The sequence below is a fragment of the Camelus dromedarius genome, chromosome 10 (assembly GCF_036321535.1).
Source record: "Camelus dromedarius isolate mCamDro1 chromosome 10, mCamDro1.pat, whole genome shotgun sequence".
In the NCBI taxonomy this organism is placed as follows: domain Eukaryota; kingdom Metazoa; phylum Chordata; class Mammalia; order Artiodactyla; family Camelidae; genus Camelus; species Camelus dromedarius.
The window spans coordinates 78,541,550-78,557,494 of record NC_087445.1 but is presented as its reverse complement, the minus strand read 5'-3'; the positions used below and the strand labels follow the sequence as shown (position 1 = coordinate 78,557,494).

The 15,945-nt window shown below is 57.5% G+C and overlaps 1 protein-coding gene across 5 annotated transcripts in view; it reads left to right on the top strand.

Moving 5' to 3' along the window:
- The window catches only part of EXD3 (exonuclease 3'-5' domain containing 3), a 74,103-nt gene that overhangs the window by 5,176 nt on the left and 52,982 nt on the right, over positions 1-15,945 (top strand). For all 5 annotated transcript variants that reach the window (XM_064490809.1, XM_064490808.1, XM_031451031.2 and 2 more), the window contains exons 2-3: positions 2,005-2,126; positions 9,786-9,850. In XM_064490809.1, the coding sequence (XP_064346879.1) occupies positions 2,036-2,126; positions 9,786-9,850 (156 nt within the window). In that variant the 5' untranslated portion in view covers positions 2,005-2,035. The remainder of the gene's footprint in view (positions 1-2,004; positions 2,127-9,785; positions 9,851-15,945) is intronic.

The window sequence follows — 15,945 nt, the reverse complement described above, 5'->3', positions numbered from 1 at the left end:
CCCACATTTTCTGGTGGGACACACAGAAGAGTGCCCCGCTGGAGCCCTGGCCCCCACCCTGCCCTCCCCGTCCCTGTCCCTGTGTTGGGGATGCACCCCCACGGGGGTCTGCTGCAAGTGCTGTGAAGGGTCAGGGGCTCCAGAAACAGCAAATAACAGTGTTGACTGCATTGAGCCAGCCGGCCGGGCCGTGTTGGCCCCACGGGGCTGGGGCCTGGGGGAAGCCAGACTGCTGGGGGAAGGAGAGGAAGATAGAGGAAGAAAGGGGCAGTGCTCCTGGCCCACTCTGGGAGGGGCCCACGGGGCATGTTGGGGACCCTCTGGTGGGCCCAAGGGTCACCCTCCCCCAGGCCAGAGGTGCCCAGAGGTGGGTGGGGTCACGGAAGCACAGCCCATCAGTGGCCTGTATACTCTCCGATATAAACAACAGTCCCCAGACTCTGGAGGAAAAAGCTTCTTGGAAGAAACAGACTGTGTAAACAGAAGAGAGGGTGTCGACACAGCGAACAGGTGGAAGCCACGAGGTCCTCGGGGCGAGCGGGGACTGAGCTCTCAGGCATGATTAAAGTGTGGCCTGGGCAGGGATGGACATGTCAGCTGTCTGGGTTGTGGGGTGGTTTCACGAGTGAACACATCTGTCGAGACGCATCAGATGGCACGTCTGAAATACATGTGGCTTACCGTGCAGGAACCACACCACCACAAAGGTGTTAAAACAATGGCGACAGCAGAAATGAGTAAGTAACGAAAGGGTTGCAAAACAGAGTTGAGGAGCTCTCCCCAAAAGGTGCAGAAGAAGAAAGACAAGAGAATTAGAGGTTCTCCCAGGATGCCTAGCGTCCTGGTCAGGGCAGTTACAAGAGGAGAGGACGGAGGACGGGGCCAGGACGTTTCCCAGGACTGACGCACACGAGCCTGCCTGGTGGGGCCTGTCCTGTCCGTCCTCCTGACCCCTGCATGCTGTCGGGGAAGGTCCCCCAGGAGGAGACCAGCTCCTACGTCTTCAGACCTCTTGGCACCAGCATGAGCTAGAAGGACCGCCATTGTCATGTATGGAGGGATGGCTTCTCACCTACAGCCCAGGCACAGCCAGCCTTCCAGCCAAGGCTTAGTGCACAGTGAGGACGTTCCCAGACCACCGACGCCTGGCTGTGTTCCCCCCTTGCAGGTCTTCTCAGGAAGCTCCTTGAGAATGTGCTCCTCTGGGGGAAACTGAGAAAGATGAAGACTGAAGTCAGGAAATGCAGGATGCACCAGGAGAGAAGGGGGGGGGGTGGTCCCAGGGCGGCGGCCGTGCCACCAGGAGGGAGAGCAGCCGTCCAGGTTGAGACAGGAGGGCAGAGGCTTGCAAGCAACGCCTCTGGAAACAAGTGATTGACTTCCAGGCTTGTTTGAACGTGCTGAGGGAGGGCCCGTTAGTGATGGTGTCGTAGGAAATCCAGCAGGGAAGCGGTGTGTCATTTTTTCTTCAGTTCCCCTCCGTGCCCATTTTTTAGGCAGGATAATTTCTTTTGCTCTGTCTTCAAGTTCTCTGACTTGGGAAGAAGGAGCCTTGTGGGTTCTCTCTTCGGGGCCGTACTGGGTCTCAGGATCCACGCCGGAGGCGCCATGTGTGTTACTGTGGTACAAATAGAACTGCTTGTCCAGGAGTCTTTATAAGGCCTCCTGTAAACAGACCAAAGGAGGAAACGCTGGGTAATCTCTGTAAATGTGGGGAAGGGCCTTGTATAAAATACATGATTGCAGGAAGCCTGGTGGTCCCCTGGGAGTGGTGGCACTGGCCGGGCTGATTTAGAGCTGGGTGTGCCTCTGCAGGCTCGCTCCTGGGTCCTCGCGGTGGGTCCACCTCTGAGGTCAGCATCCAGCATCCCCGGGCCCAGCAGGGGACACCGAGGCCACCGGAACCCCTGACACCTCCTCGAGCACAGAAGTGGGTCCTGTGTGACTGCCCGTCAGGGTCTGTCCCACTGTGGGCCGCTGCAGCCTTGCTGTCCCTCTCCACAGGTCCTGAGCAGCCTGCGGCCTGTCCCCAAGGATGGACCCCGGAGACCCTGCCTGTGACCCTGCTAGTGACCCTGCCACCAGAGACCCCACTGGTGACCCCACTGCTCAGTCCATCCCCACAGGTGAGTCTGTGCCCCTCAGGGCCCCAGGTTCAGCTGGCTGCACTTGGCAGGGCTGGGCCTGGGGTACATGCAGGGGATGCGTTGCATGTGTGTGGGGTGCATGTGTGCACTGGGTGGGGACTCCAGGTGGGGGTGTCTGGTGACATGGCCTTGTGTGGGCCTGGGACACGTGGAGTGGCCTTGGGTGTGGACACAAGCCCGCAGGTAGCTGCTCCTGGGGCCTTCCTGTCCTGAGGGTCACTGGCAGGCACTAGTTTTGCCCTGGGTAAGGTCCCAGCAGCCCCTGGGCATGGGGAAGGTGGCAGTGGACCGCCTGCTGGCCACTTGCTTGATGGCCGATCCCAAGGGTGGGCTGTGACTGGACGGACTCCTTGGGGAGGAGGCTGGAGCCCACACTGAAGGGTGGGGGGAGCTAGCGCATGGACCTGGGGGGAACGCGGGGTTTTCTCTGAATCCTGGCGCTGCATGCACAGTAAGTCTGCAGCCCCCGGAGCTCTGGGCTGGACACAAAGGCACAAAGGCGGTTCATCCTCTCCTCTCGCCAATAGAGAGGAAGGGGAGGGAGCTGGGAGGAGCCTGGAGAGCGGGATCCCCAGACAGGTGCTTCCAGCACGGGAGCCCCAGCCCCTAGAGGATGGTGCAGGGCATGGGCCTGGGTCTTGAGCCAAGTGGGGGCCTGTCTTGGCTCCGGAGTCCCAGGGAGAGGGGCATTTTCACTTTGATGGTGGAGGATGTGAGATGCAATCAGCAGAGCCCCAGCCCCTCCTGTGCTGGGCACCCACTGCCTCCAGACGCTCCGCAGCGGCCCCCAAACGTGGTCATCGTATGGGGGGGGGTCTGCTCTGGCCACTAGGCCAGCCAGAGACAGGAGCAGGGACCCAGGGGCTGGGGGTAGCAGGTGGTGTCTTCAGGCCCCAGCCTGGACCCCTCCCTCTCTCAAGGCCTCACCCTGGGTGGGGAGTCAGACCTTCCTGAGCCTGCCCCTACCTCTACACAGGCCTCTGCCTGAGCGTGGGCAGAGCAGGGCCTCCCCTGGAGGATCCTCTTGGCCTCAGCCCCCACCCGCTGGAGCTGACAAAGGGGAGCCATCCCTGGGCACTTCGGCTGCTGACAGGGTGTGCAGCCAGGAAGGACGGCGCCCTGCAGAGACCCCCGCAGCCACCCTGATGATGCAGACCGAGGGGCTGCTGCAGGCTGGCACCCCTTTTCACAAGGCTGCCCTCTTGTTTCTGGTCGCTACTCAGGGGAGCCCTTCCCGGCTGAGGCCCCCACCGTGCAGTGTCTTCAGGCCCTTGCCACCACCCTGTTGCAACTCCAGGATCAGACACGGCCCCCGGCCTGCCCTGGTGCCCACTTGCTGACAAGGCACCCTTAGGAAGGCCTCTGGGACAGACCTCAGGCCAGGGCAGCCCTCCTGAGAGGGCATCTCACCAGGGTCTGGCTAGCACCCCCAGAATGCCCCAGGCCCCTCTGCCCCTCTGCCCCTCTGCCGGTCTTGCCAGAAGCAGGACCGTCCTTGTTCTGTAGCCCCCACACTCTGACACCGGAGGCCCAAGGCCCAGCCAGCTTGCTCTGACCGTCAAGAGGGCACCAGCGTCAGAGGGTCAGCCTCCCCAGCCTGTCCTGCTGCTGGTGGCCAGAGGGCAAGGAATGGGTCAGTGAGGACCACTGTCCTTTCCCCAACGTTCCCCCAGTCCGCTCCCTCCGGAGCCAGGAAAACATTTCCCAGCTGAGTCGTCAGCTGGGCTCAGAGATCATCTCCTGAAATTGAGGCCTTCGCAGCAGTGAGTGCAGTGGAGTTAGAGAAGCCATGTCCTCGAAGTCCAGCTGGTTTCAGGCCCCGGGCAGCACTGGGGTCTCCTTCCTTGGGAAACTGGGAAGTCTGGTGGATGGAACTATATCATTTCTCAGCAGGGAGGGAGGGGAGGGGGCCACAGCTCCAGGAAGCGGGTTCCGCTCCTCCAGGCCCTTCATATGCCTGTGCTGAACCCCGGAACCTCCAGCAGCTTCCCAAACAAAGGCCCTCACCTGGCCCACCCGGTGGCAGGTGTTGGTGTGGAACTAGCCTTGGCCGTGACACGATGGGGGCCGTGAGCCCAGGCGACTCTGCACCACACCTTCCTCGCTGTGTGACCTTGGGCCGGTTATGTAACCTCTCTGTTTCCTGAGAACAATAGTCGTGGCCCAATGCTTATCTTCATCTGTGAATGAAAGGCCTCCGCCCAGGGTGCTGTGAGGGTGTGAGCCGTGGTCTTTCTTAGTCTTTTATCCAGTGGAATTTATTTTGCCTTGAGATACGAGGGATGGGTCCAACTTCATCACATTTCTAGAGGGAAGGTCCACCCTGCCCCGCTGTCCCGGGCTGAGTCCCCCGTGTTTGGGGGTCTCTCTGCTCCCTGCTCTGTTCATGTGCCCGCATCACGATGTCTCGATGAAGCTGGTATGTTTCAGTATCTGACAGGAGCAAAAACCTTTCGTTGCTACTTTTAGCTTTCTTTTTATTTTCTATATAGACGACAGGATGAGCTTGTTTGGTTCTACAAGAATCTACTGGTGTTTTTACTGGATTTCATTTTGTTTATGGTTGGAGAAGGAGCATCTGGCACCTTGTCGTGGTGTGAGGCACATGGGTGCCAGACACCCCTCCCCGCACCCTCCCCCAGACACCCCTCCCCGCACCCTCCCCCAGACACCCCCTCCCCGCACCCTCCCTCCTGCAGGGTGGGGTCTGCTTCCAGCCCTTGAGTGAGGGTGGCCATGGCGGCACATCTGACAGTAGAAGTGGCCTTGCCCAGGAGCAGGACCAGCCTTCTTCCTGACTTGCAGAATCTGTGGTCCTCACAGGTGATCCAGGCTCTTTGGGCCATTGCCTTTCTGTTTGTTCTTCTGCCCTTAGGCCTGCTTTTAAAAATAGATCTTGCACTTTCTTTGTTACTTTTCCAAACTAGGTTTGTCATCTCCCTAAACTCTTGTCTTCTAGCAGATTTTCTGACTTGCCAGTGAGACCTGGAGGTGGCGTGTCGGTCCCCTGCGCCCACCTGGGTGGGCAGGGTTGCTGGTGGGGGGCCCTCCCACTGCTCTGGGACGTTCCGGATGTGCAGTCATGTCCCCAGGCAGCAAGGATATGACCCCTTGCCTCTGCCTTCCCAGATCCATGCCGTCTTTTTCCTTCTCCCATGATGCTCAGGCGCCTGTGCTGAGGACAGGCGCACTCTGTCTCTGGGGTGTGCGGTTTGCTAGATGAAGCAAGATGACCCGCAGACGGCCCAGTGAGGCCAGACTCACGCTGCCCGCCGGGATGGGGGCTCCGAGGGGCACCAGCTCTTCACCTGCACCTCAGTCCTTGCTGTGTCCCCTCTAGGGGAGGGCCGAGCCCACTGGTGCATCTCAGCCCCTCCCAGATGTGTGTGGACACTAGACCGGGCCCTGGGGAGATGGTGCGGCCCCCCCCACCCCCCAGAGGAGCCGTGTGCCCCCTTCCCGGGGAGGCAGGAGGCTGCCTGCATGTGGCTGAGGGGCCCGGGGGACTAGCGCCAGTGCTGGGCCGTGTGGTGGGCAGCGGGGGAGGCTGGTGGCCTTTGGGAGGTGCTGCCAGGCCTGCAGAAGGGGTGGGGGCTCACGCTGCAGCCCCTGGACAGGCTGATGGCCCACTGGGTCCCTCTGCTCTGCTCGTGGGCGGTTCTGCTGCCTGCCAGCAGCTGCCGGGGGGTGGCCGGGATAGGGACGTTCCTGGGGCTGGTGGACGTGGACACTGGGATGACTGCAGCTCCTGGCTCCACTGCGGGCTGTTGGGCCACCTGCCGAGAGGCAGCCGGGCTCAGTGTGTTTGGTGCTGTCTCCCGCTGGTGCCGAGTGGAATTTCAGGCGGGCTGTAGGAGCCTTGGCCTGTCCAAGCTCCAAGCGTCACGGGTCACTCAAGGAGACCGAGGGGAGGTCCGGGCTCTGGGTGGCTTTGTGGGGGCCATGTGTGTCAGGCTCCCTGCAGGAGGCCAGCTGTCCCCTGCCTAGCTGAGCCGCCCCAGCCAGTTTCTAAGAATTTGTTGCCCCCAATTTCCCCAGGAGAAAGCACCCATTTTATTTTGTTTCTCACCACCAGTTTCATGATAGCAAGTGACAGGGGTCTTTGTAGAAGTTAACTTGGCAGTGGAATCTCCTAGAATGCGTCGTTCCTAAAGTAAGGTGACTCAGCTAGGTGGTGGTTTGTACCAGATGGTGTCTGTCTGCCCACCCTTCCTGTCCCCAAGTCCCTCCCCCTCCCTCGGCCACCTCAGGGGTGCCCCTAGAGGCAGCCCGAGCCCTGGGGAGCTGGAGGACAGAGCGCGCAGGCCGGAGGGCGGCCCTCCAGGGCCTCTGCCTGGGGTCCCGACTGAGCCCTGGGCCCTGGCCCCGCACAGTCGGAGCCTGAGCCTCCCAGCCCGCATGGGGGGGCTGCTGGGGTGCCAGTGAGGCCGGTGCTGGGCGGGGAGCAGCAGCCCAGGGCGGCCGTGGGAGTTCGGTGTTTGAACTTGAGTTTCTCAGTGTCCTCTGGACACACAGCTTTCCGCCTACACCTACCCACATGCTCCTGGGGCGGTGTCAGGTGCCAGGCCAGAAGCCGCCTGCCCCGCCATCCCTGACCTGCCCTTTAGTCGCCTGCCAGCAGGCCCAGGACAGCAGGGAGGCCCAGTTCCGGGCCTGGGGGGCGGGGTGCTGCGACCACAGCTGATGTCCTGGGCTGATGTCCACCCTGTGGACAGAAGGCCCCCCAGCGTCAGACCCCCCACCCTGTGCCCACCCTCCCTCAGCCGGTCTCCTGCAGGATGTCCCTGGGGGAGGGGGGAAGTGGGTAGGAATTCTTCATGTAATCATGTCCCAAGGTCAATGGGGTTTTCTCCAGGTTTCCTTCAGAAGTTCTGTCTGCCTTCACAGTGAGACCTACAGCCCCCAGTGGGTTTTCTTCTGGGTGTGAGACAGGGGTGACATCCCAGTGTTGTCAGTAGGTGTATGCAGTTTCCCGACCCTGGGGCCACGCTGGCCGTGCACCCGCTCCCACGCAGACCCAGCTGTGGCTCTCAGTCCAGCCTCCCTGGGCCGCCGTCAGCCTTAGTCCCCACGGTCCTGGCCTGGCTCCCTGTGATTGTTGAGTGGGGGTTTCCCGGCACCCCACACCCACTACACTGCTGCTGTTTGGATTATAGAATTTATCGATTGATTTGGGGAGAATTGACAACTTTGCATTGTCGATGGTTTGTCCCTTCCTTAATTAGGTCTTTTCATTTTTTTCTCAGTAACAGTTTGTGCTTTTTTGCAAGAACTTTTTTTCTAGATTTACCTCGAGAAATTTCGTTGTTGTTGTCAGCGGAGGGACTGGGGACTGAACCCAGGACCTTGTGCATGCTAAGCACATGCCCTACCACTGAGCTATCCTCACCCGACCTGAAGAACTTTTTTATGCTACTATAATTGACTTCTTAAAAATATTCACTCTGTCTGTTGCTTGTATAGAGGGAACAGGGGATTTCTTAACATTGGCCTTGGCGGACCCCAGTCTTCTCACTGACCCCCTAGCTCTGCCTTTTCCAGAGTGTCATGTGCTCCTCATCGCACAGTCTATAGCCTTTTCAGATGGGCTTCCCTCACTTCATGTGCATGTAAGTTTCCTCCACGTCTTTCCGTGGCTCAGTGGCGCCTGTCTTTCCAGTGCTGAATCACATTCCGCTGTCTAGAGCGACCAGCGTTTGCTCGTCAGAGTGGCGATGTTCTGTGTGTTCCTTTCTACGTTCTGCCTTTGCTTTTCTTGCTGCTGTCAGCGGCGAGGCCCCCAGGGCCTCGCTGGAAGGGCAGCGGGCGTCCTCCTGGGGTTTCTGTCCTAGGGGAGGGAGCGCCTTCAGCCTTAAGTTCTATGTTTGCCGAGGGTTTTCTACAGACACTTTTATCTGGTTCAGGAAGTTCCTGCTCTTCCTTGTTTGCTGAATTAGTTCTTACATTATGGCTTTTATGGAATTTACTTTTATGAGATGCTTGTTCTGCATCCGTCGAGAGAGTCACATGACTCTCCTCCTTTATTTCACTAACAATCTTCAGTTGTCCCACCAGCCTTGGCTTCTGGACGGACCCTCCTGTGGCGGACGGTGAGGGTGTCACCACTGGTGTCCTGCCTGGGTCCCTGAGCCTGTGTCCCCAGTGGGCTGCACTCCAGACCCTGGTTCAGGTCTCCTGGCCTTTCCCTCTGTGTCTGGCCTCCTGCAGGGGCCAGTGGGTTATTTTCTCCCCGATTCTTGGGTAGATTTGCAGGCGAAGCCACCGGGGCTCCTGAAACCCCAGATCTGACCTGGAGAGTCTGTTAGTGACCTCCCCTCCCCCATCGTGGGGGCTGACAGTCAGGTCCTGACTCTGACCCCTGACCCTGACCCCCACCATGTGGGGAAACATGGCTGTGGTTCTGACCCCTGGCCTTGACCTCCACCATGTAGTAGGGTGGCTGGGGGCCTGGCAGCCCAGGACTAAGTGCCAGGGGCCTCTCCCACCTCCTGGGTTGGGGTCAGGGCTGCTTTCTCTCCTGCCTCCCCGGGCTCTGAGCAGCGGCCCCTGCCGGTTCTTGGAGGAAGGATCAGTTTTGTCTAATTTCTCAGTGAGGCTGGGAAGGTCACAGTGGGCGGCACCTGGGCCTCTGCGGCGGATCTTGCACAGCGAGGGGGGGCGGGGTCTGCGTTGCACAGCGAGGGGGGGCGGGGTCTGCGCTGCGCTGGTGCTGAGTTGAGGGCGGGGCCGGCGAGGTGCTGCTGAGGCTGCCGGGGCCCGGAGAGGCGGTGGGACGGCAGGGAGGGCAGTGCCGAGAGCCCTGCTGGGAGGGCCCTGAGGGATACGGCGCGGGGCGGCGCGGGGCGGCGTGGGGCGGGGCGGGGCAGGCCCTGCGAGGCAGCCAGGGGGCGCTGGTGGCCGTGGGTGACTCGGGGCTGGGTCCCCCGGCCCCTGGCCTCGGAAGCAGCTTCCTTTCCCAAGCCAAGAGCAGGCAGCAGGGGCCTTTCCAGGCCAGCTAGCCCTCTATGGCACTGACCTTGGACCTGGCCAGGCCTTTTCCAATGTGAGGGTGACCCCGACCTCCCCTGTGCTCGGGTCCCAGCAGGGTCCCTGGCCAGCACCGGGCCAAGGCAGCGCCCACTCCATGACTCCGTGCCCCCTTCTGCGGCGGGGCAGGGGCTGAAGAGAGCAGTGGTCTCGCTTTTGCGCGGGGAGCTTTGGGGAGCAGCCAGCCTGCATGGGGCTCGCCAGGGACTAGAGGGGAGACGTGGTGGGTGGTGGATGAGGGTGGGGGCGGTGTACCACCCTGGGGATGCCTTGATGGACTTGGCCAGCCCTCGCGGGTCCCAGTCGGTACTGCGGGCTCAGCCCTGGTGTCCTGTTCGCACCGCGGCTGAAAAGTGAGGCTGGGGCTCCCTGAGCTGTGGGTGGAAGCCCACCCCTGTGGGCACTGCAGGATGGAGCAGTGCTGGATGGCTGGGCCACGGGCCCTGGGGAAGGGGCAGCGGGGAGCTCTGGCCACAGAGGGCATGAGAGGCTGTGGGCACTGGGCAGCATCCGTGGGAGCGCTGGGCCTTGGCCGAGGTGGGGCCAGTGGGCTCTGCTGTGGCCCCAGCCTGCCCCTCAGCCCCTCCTACGGCCTCTGTCTTGTCCCCCCAGGCCAGGACCCTCTCCTGTTCCTGCAGTCCCTGCAGATGCTGTGGTCCACGCGGGAGCTGCGGCAGGTGAGCACATGGGGTGTGGGCACCTGACCGCCAGTCTCTGTGGGCTGCCTCGTCTGAATGTTCTCGGGGACACACGGGGGTGGGAGCCCTGGGGCGAGGCCAGCGAGGTGCTGGGAGACACAGGCCCCTGAGCTCAGAGCAGGAGAGAAGGGCCTGCACTCAGCACCAGCTGCCGCACAGCAGAGCGCCTGGCAGGCCTTGCCAGCAGCCTCCTCTCCCAGGGAGGGTGGCAGGACCACCTGTCTGGATGGTGGCGGGAGGTGTGTGGTCCAGCAGGACGAGCCAGCCCTGGCGGGGAGGCTGCCATGGTCCCCCACTGCCACTTGGGGGTCCTGCCCCCCCAAAACCATTTCCCACCATGGCCTGTGCTAGGAGGGCCTCTTCGCCTTGGCCTCTGGGGCGGGAAAAGCACTCCCTGACCCCCCGTCGATCCTTCCCTGCACTTTACTCCCTAGAGGCAGCAGAAGGCAGTGGCTCTCCTGGCTCCAGGGGAGGACCCAGAGTCCCTGCTGCCCAGGCCACAGGCCCGCAAGTGGCTGGAGGGACAAGGCCCCACCCTCTGGTGCCAGCCTTGCCTCCTGCTGCCCGCCAAGGGCGGGCAGAGAGCCTAGACCAGGGCAGGCTCTCTGGGCAGTGTCCAGAGCAGGGAGCTCCAGGAAGGGCTGTGGGCTGGCCCAGGGAGGAGCCTGGGAGCTGGAAAGGCTCCCACACCTCTTCATGGTGCAGAGGGAGCAACACCTGGGAGACAGGCAGCCGACTTCTCTGTGCGGAGGGGCAGGTCTGGGCTCTTTGCCCGTCCGAGCTGCGTGGCGTTGGTCACCGCACTCAGGCCTGCGAGCAGCCATCTCCGCCTGTCAGCTGGAGAAATCCGAAGTTTTTACAAAAGCCAAAAGCTTCATTTTCTGAAGGGGTTTATGTTTTATTTTATTTTATTATTTTTTTAAAATTGAACTATAACCTACAGCCAGCATAGTACTCAACGGTGAAAAACTCAAAAGCTTCCCACTAAAATCTGGGACAAGACAAGGATGCCCACTATCACCACTCCTATTCAACATAGTCCTGGAAGTCCTAGACACAGCAATCAGGCAAGAGAGAGAAATAAAAGGGATCCACATTGGAAAAGAAGGGGTAAAAGTGTCACTATATGCTGATGACATGTTACTATATATAGAAGACCCTAAAAGGTCCACACAAAAACTACTAGAGCTGATCGAAGAATTCAGCAAGGTAGCAGGTTACAAGATTAACGTTCAAAAATCAGTTGCATTTCTTTACACTAATGATGAATCAACAGAAAAAGAAAGTAAAGAAACAATCCCCTTTAAAATAGCACCCAAAGTAATAAAATACCTGGGAATAAATCTAGCCAAGGAGGTGAAAGAATTATACCCAGAAAACTATAAACCATTGATGAGGGAAATTAAAGAAGACTTTAAAAAATGGAAAGATACCCCATCCTCCTGGATTGGAAGAATCAATATTGTCAAAATGGTCACACTGCCCAAGGCAATCTACAGATTTAATGCAATCCCTATCCAATTACCCAGGACATATTTCACAGAACTAGAACAAATCATAATAAAATTCATATGGAACCATCAAAGACCTAGAATTGCCAAAGCATTACTGAAGAGAAAGAAAGAGGCTGGAGGAATAACTCTCCCAGACTTCAGACAATACTGTAGAGCTACAGTCATCAAGACAGCATGGTATTGGTACAAAAACAGACATATGGACCAATGGAACAGAACAGAGCGCCCAGAAATGAACCCACAAACTTTTGGTCAACTCATCTTCGACAAAGGAGGCAAGAATATACAATGGAATAAAGACAGTCTCTTCAGCAAATGGTGTTGGGAAAACTGGACAGCAGCATGTAAATCAATGAAGCTAGAACACTCCCTCACACCATACACAAAATTAAACTCAAAATGGATCAAAGACTTAAACATAAGACAAGATACAATAAACCTCCTAGAGGAAAACATAGGCAAAACATTATCTGACATACATTTAAAAAATTTTCTCCTAGAAGAAATAAAAGCAAGAATAAACAAATGGGACCTAATGAACTTACAAGCTTCTGCACAGCAAAGGAAACCAGAAATAAAACAAGAAGAAAACCTACGGAATGGGAGAAAATTTTTGCAAGTGAAACCGACAAAGGCTTGATCTCCAGAATATATAAGCAGTTCATACGACTCAATAAGAAAAAAATAAACAACCCAATCCAAAAATGGGCAGAAGACCTAAACAAGCAATTCTCCAAGGAAGACATACAAATGATCAAAAAGCACATGAAAAAATGCTCAATATCACTAATTATCAGAGAAATGCAAATCAAAACTACAATGAGGTATCACCTCACACCAGTCAGAATGGCCGTCATTCAAAAATCCACAAATGACAAATGCTGGAGAGGCTGTGGAGAAAGGGGAACCCTCCTACACTGCTGGTGGGAATGCAGTTTGGTGCAGCCACTATGGAAAACAGTGTGGAGATTCCTCAAAAGACTAGGAATAGACTTACCATATGACCCAGGAATCCCACTCCTGGGCTTGTATCCAGAAGGAACCCTACTTCAGGATGACACCTGCACCCCAATGTTCATAGCAGCACTATTTACAATAGCCAAAACATGGAAACAGCCTAAATGTCCATCAACAGGTGACTGGATAAAGATGTGGTATATTTATACAATGGAATACTATTCAGCCATAAAAACCGACAACATAATGCCATTTGCAGCAACATGGGTGTCCCTGGAGACTGTCATTCTAAGTGAAGTAAGCCAGAAAGAGAAAGAAAAGTACCATATGAGATCGCTCATATGTGGAATCTAAAAAACAAAAACAAACACAAACAAACAAACAAAAACAAAGCATAAATACAGGACAGAAATAGACTCACAGACAGAGAACACAGACTTGTGGTTGCCAGAGGGGTGGAGGGTGGGAAGGGATAGACTGGGATTTCAAAATTGTAGAATAGACTACACTGTATAGCACAGGGAAATATACACAAAATGTTATGGTAACTCACAGAGAAAAAAATGTGACAATGAGTGTGTATATGTCCATGAATAACTGAAAAATTGTGCTGAAGACTGGAATTTGACACAACATTGTAAAATGATTATAAATCAATAAAAAATGTTAAAAAAAATTGAACTATAGCTGATTTACAATGTTGTGTCAGTTTCAGGTGTACAGCAAAGTGATTCAGTTACACACATACGTATAGATATATTCTTTTTCAGATCCTTTTCCATTAGAGGCTATTACAAGACACTGAATACAGTTTCCTGGGCTGTACAGTAGGACCTTGTTGTTTATCTGTTTTATGTACAGCGGTGGGCCCCACTAAGCCCAAACTCCTGGCTTGTCCCTCCCCCCAGAGCATCCCCGTGGTAACCATCGTTTGTTGTCTATATTTGTGAGTGTGTTTCTGTTTTGTAGAGTCATTTGCATCTTTTTCTTAATATTCCACATGTAAGTAATATATGACACTTGCCTTCCTCGGCCTGATTTTCTTCACTTAGTATGATCATCTCTGAGTCCATGGGTTACTGCAAAAGGCATTATTTCATTCTTTTTTTTCAAATGGAGGTACTGGGGATTGAACTCAGGACCTGGTGGATGCTGAGCATGCAGTCTACCACTGAGCTATACCCCCCCATTTCATTATTTTTTATGGCTGAGTAAAACTCCATTTTCTGTATATACTGTAAGCCAAGAGCTGTTTAAGTGTGCAGTTGTGGACCCCATGGCTTTGAGCTTAAGCCTGCCAGCAGGAGCCTTGCCTGTCGTGGGGCCTGGAGGGAGGACTTGTGACTTTTCTGCCCTGCGCATCCTCCCTGGTGAACCAGCCTCAGAGCACCCCCCCCACCCCATTCTCCAAACAGTTCACCGAAGACAGGAGCCACGGGCTCCATCTGTCGTGCTGGTGGCCGGGGTGTGAGGGGGACACCTTGGTGAAGACTGGGTTTCCCTGCTGGTTGTGGCGCGTTCGGAGCCTCCATTTCTGGATTTATTTCTCCGGGCGCTCCCGCCTCCGTGTCATCACCTTGTCGCCCTGAGGCTCCTCACAGTCTCCTGCTCTTGCCCCTTCCCGGGCCGGCAGCTGATGGGGTGTGCGATCAGCGCCATGGTTTGTCTGTGCCCAAGCCGCCATTCTGCCGTCTGTCTCCATTTCTGCTGCTGCATTTCACGCCGTCGGTCCCCGCTAAGCTCCGTTTGTCTTCACGTGTTGGGTTCCACTGTCCTTCTCTGTTTTCTGATTTTCCTTGTGTCCCCTTTGACCAGCAAGCTACTCATCTCCAAAGACACACAGCGGTACGCCTTACGTCTGCGCTGCTTGTTTCCGGCGTGAAGGAGCCTGGTCCAGGTGTTTTTATTTTGGGTTGCCTGCAGCAGGCTTGTTGGTGGTTCTCCCCGAGTCCACTACACTTGGCGGTCGGTTGTCTCTGAAAGCTTCCGCCTGGAGGGGACACAGTTTGCTCACCAGGGCTGGTCCTGGGCTCCAGTGATCAGACAGGAACTATGCTGCCCCGTGTCCAAGCTTGGATACGGGTGATACCCTAGGGCCCAGAAGCAGAGCTACGGTCGGGGGAGTCTGTGCAGTGACCATGAGGTGGTGGGGCAGGCACGTGGGACGGGCTCGGAGGGTGCAGAGGGGCGCTGGACAGACTGGAGATGTGTGTGTGGCCTGAGCCCCGAGGGTGAGGGTGTGGACGACCCAGGGTGTCCTGGGGGCCAGGAGGGCAGTTGTGTGGGAGCAGGGTGCCCTGAAGGTCAGCGGTGCCCCTGGAGGTCTCAGGGACCGGACAGGACAGGGGCCTGGGGGCTGGTTTTGGAGAGCTCTTTGGGGGTTTGCCACGTGAGGAAAGAAGTGAGCCGATGGGGGTCTGTGGTCCTCTCTTTAAGACAGAGCAGAAACTGCAGGTTAGGGCACTGACGGCAGGAGCCAGGGCGGAGGGAACAGACAGGAGGCAGGTAGATGAGGGAGGAGAGCCGGGGGGGTCTGAGAGCCCCCCGGATTGGGGGGGTGGGAGAAGCAGGAGGTGGAGGTGGGGCAGAACAGTGCTCCCCAGAGTGGGGCCCCGGCACTGCACCCCTGGGAGCTTGTTAGACGTGCTCGTTCCTGGGCGCGCCCCAGCCCCACTGAGCCCGAACAGCGTTAATAACAGGCCCCCTGGGGCTCTGGCCCAAGGCCAAGGACTGCGAGCACCAAGCCCGCGGAAGTCAGGGAGGGCGCCAGGGACAGTCAGTTCACCCCCGGAGTGTGAGCCAGGAATGGGGACCCAACGGAGTCGGGGGAGCGGCTGCTGCCCAGGGCCCAGCCAGGGGGAGGCGGGAGGGGGAGGGGGGTCAACGGGGTCTTAGAGCCGGGGGTCCACAGGATCATCTATGTGGACGTCGAGACCACCAGGCCAAGGACAAGAGCTGCATGGGAGGGGGGACGTGGGGACACAGGGCCCAGACTTAAGTCCCTGGGGCGCCGGGGTCTCAGGACCCTTGTGTGTGAGGCCTGCCCCGGGACCGGGCGAGGCAGGAGGAGCCCCGCCACCGCGCGGGGCCGCTGCGTCTTGTTCTTCGCTTAGTTCCGATGGTTCTTTTCTTTCATAATTGTAGGCGCACTTATTTTCTACTTTTGTTCCCAAACCGATGCCCTGTTGCCCCTTATTCTCAGCGCTCTAATCACCCTGCCCGTGGTTCCCACTCATGGTGCGCTGTTCCTCGTGTGTCCCGCGGTGTCTCACTGTGAGCTCATCTCAGCGAAGCTTTCTCCCCTGGTGGCCAAGGGCCAGGTCCCCGGGGTGTCGCCAGGACGGACTCTCTGGAGCACACACTGAAGTAAATCCAAGCCCATGTGCTGTGTGGGGCCGTGCTCAGGAGGGGCTTTGCTTTTGTTCCCAGAGTCCAGGCCAGCAGACAGGTGCCCAGTCACCCTCCCCAGCAGAGCGGCTCACCCCCTCCCCACGACACCGCCTGGGGGCTCCTGCCCGCCTTGTATCAGCACCCCCATGCGACCTGGGGACCCTCACCGTGCCTCATTCCTCACAGACCTCCTTCCCTCCTTGGGTCTTTGTG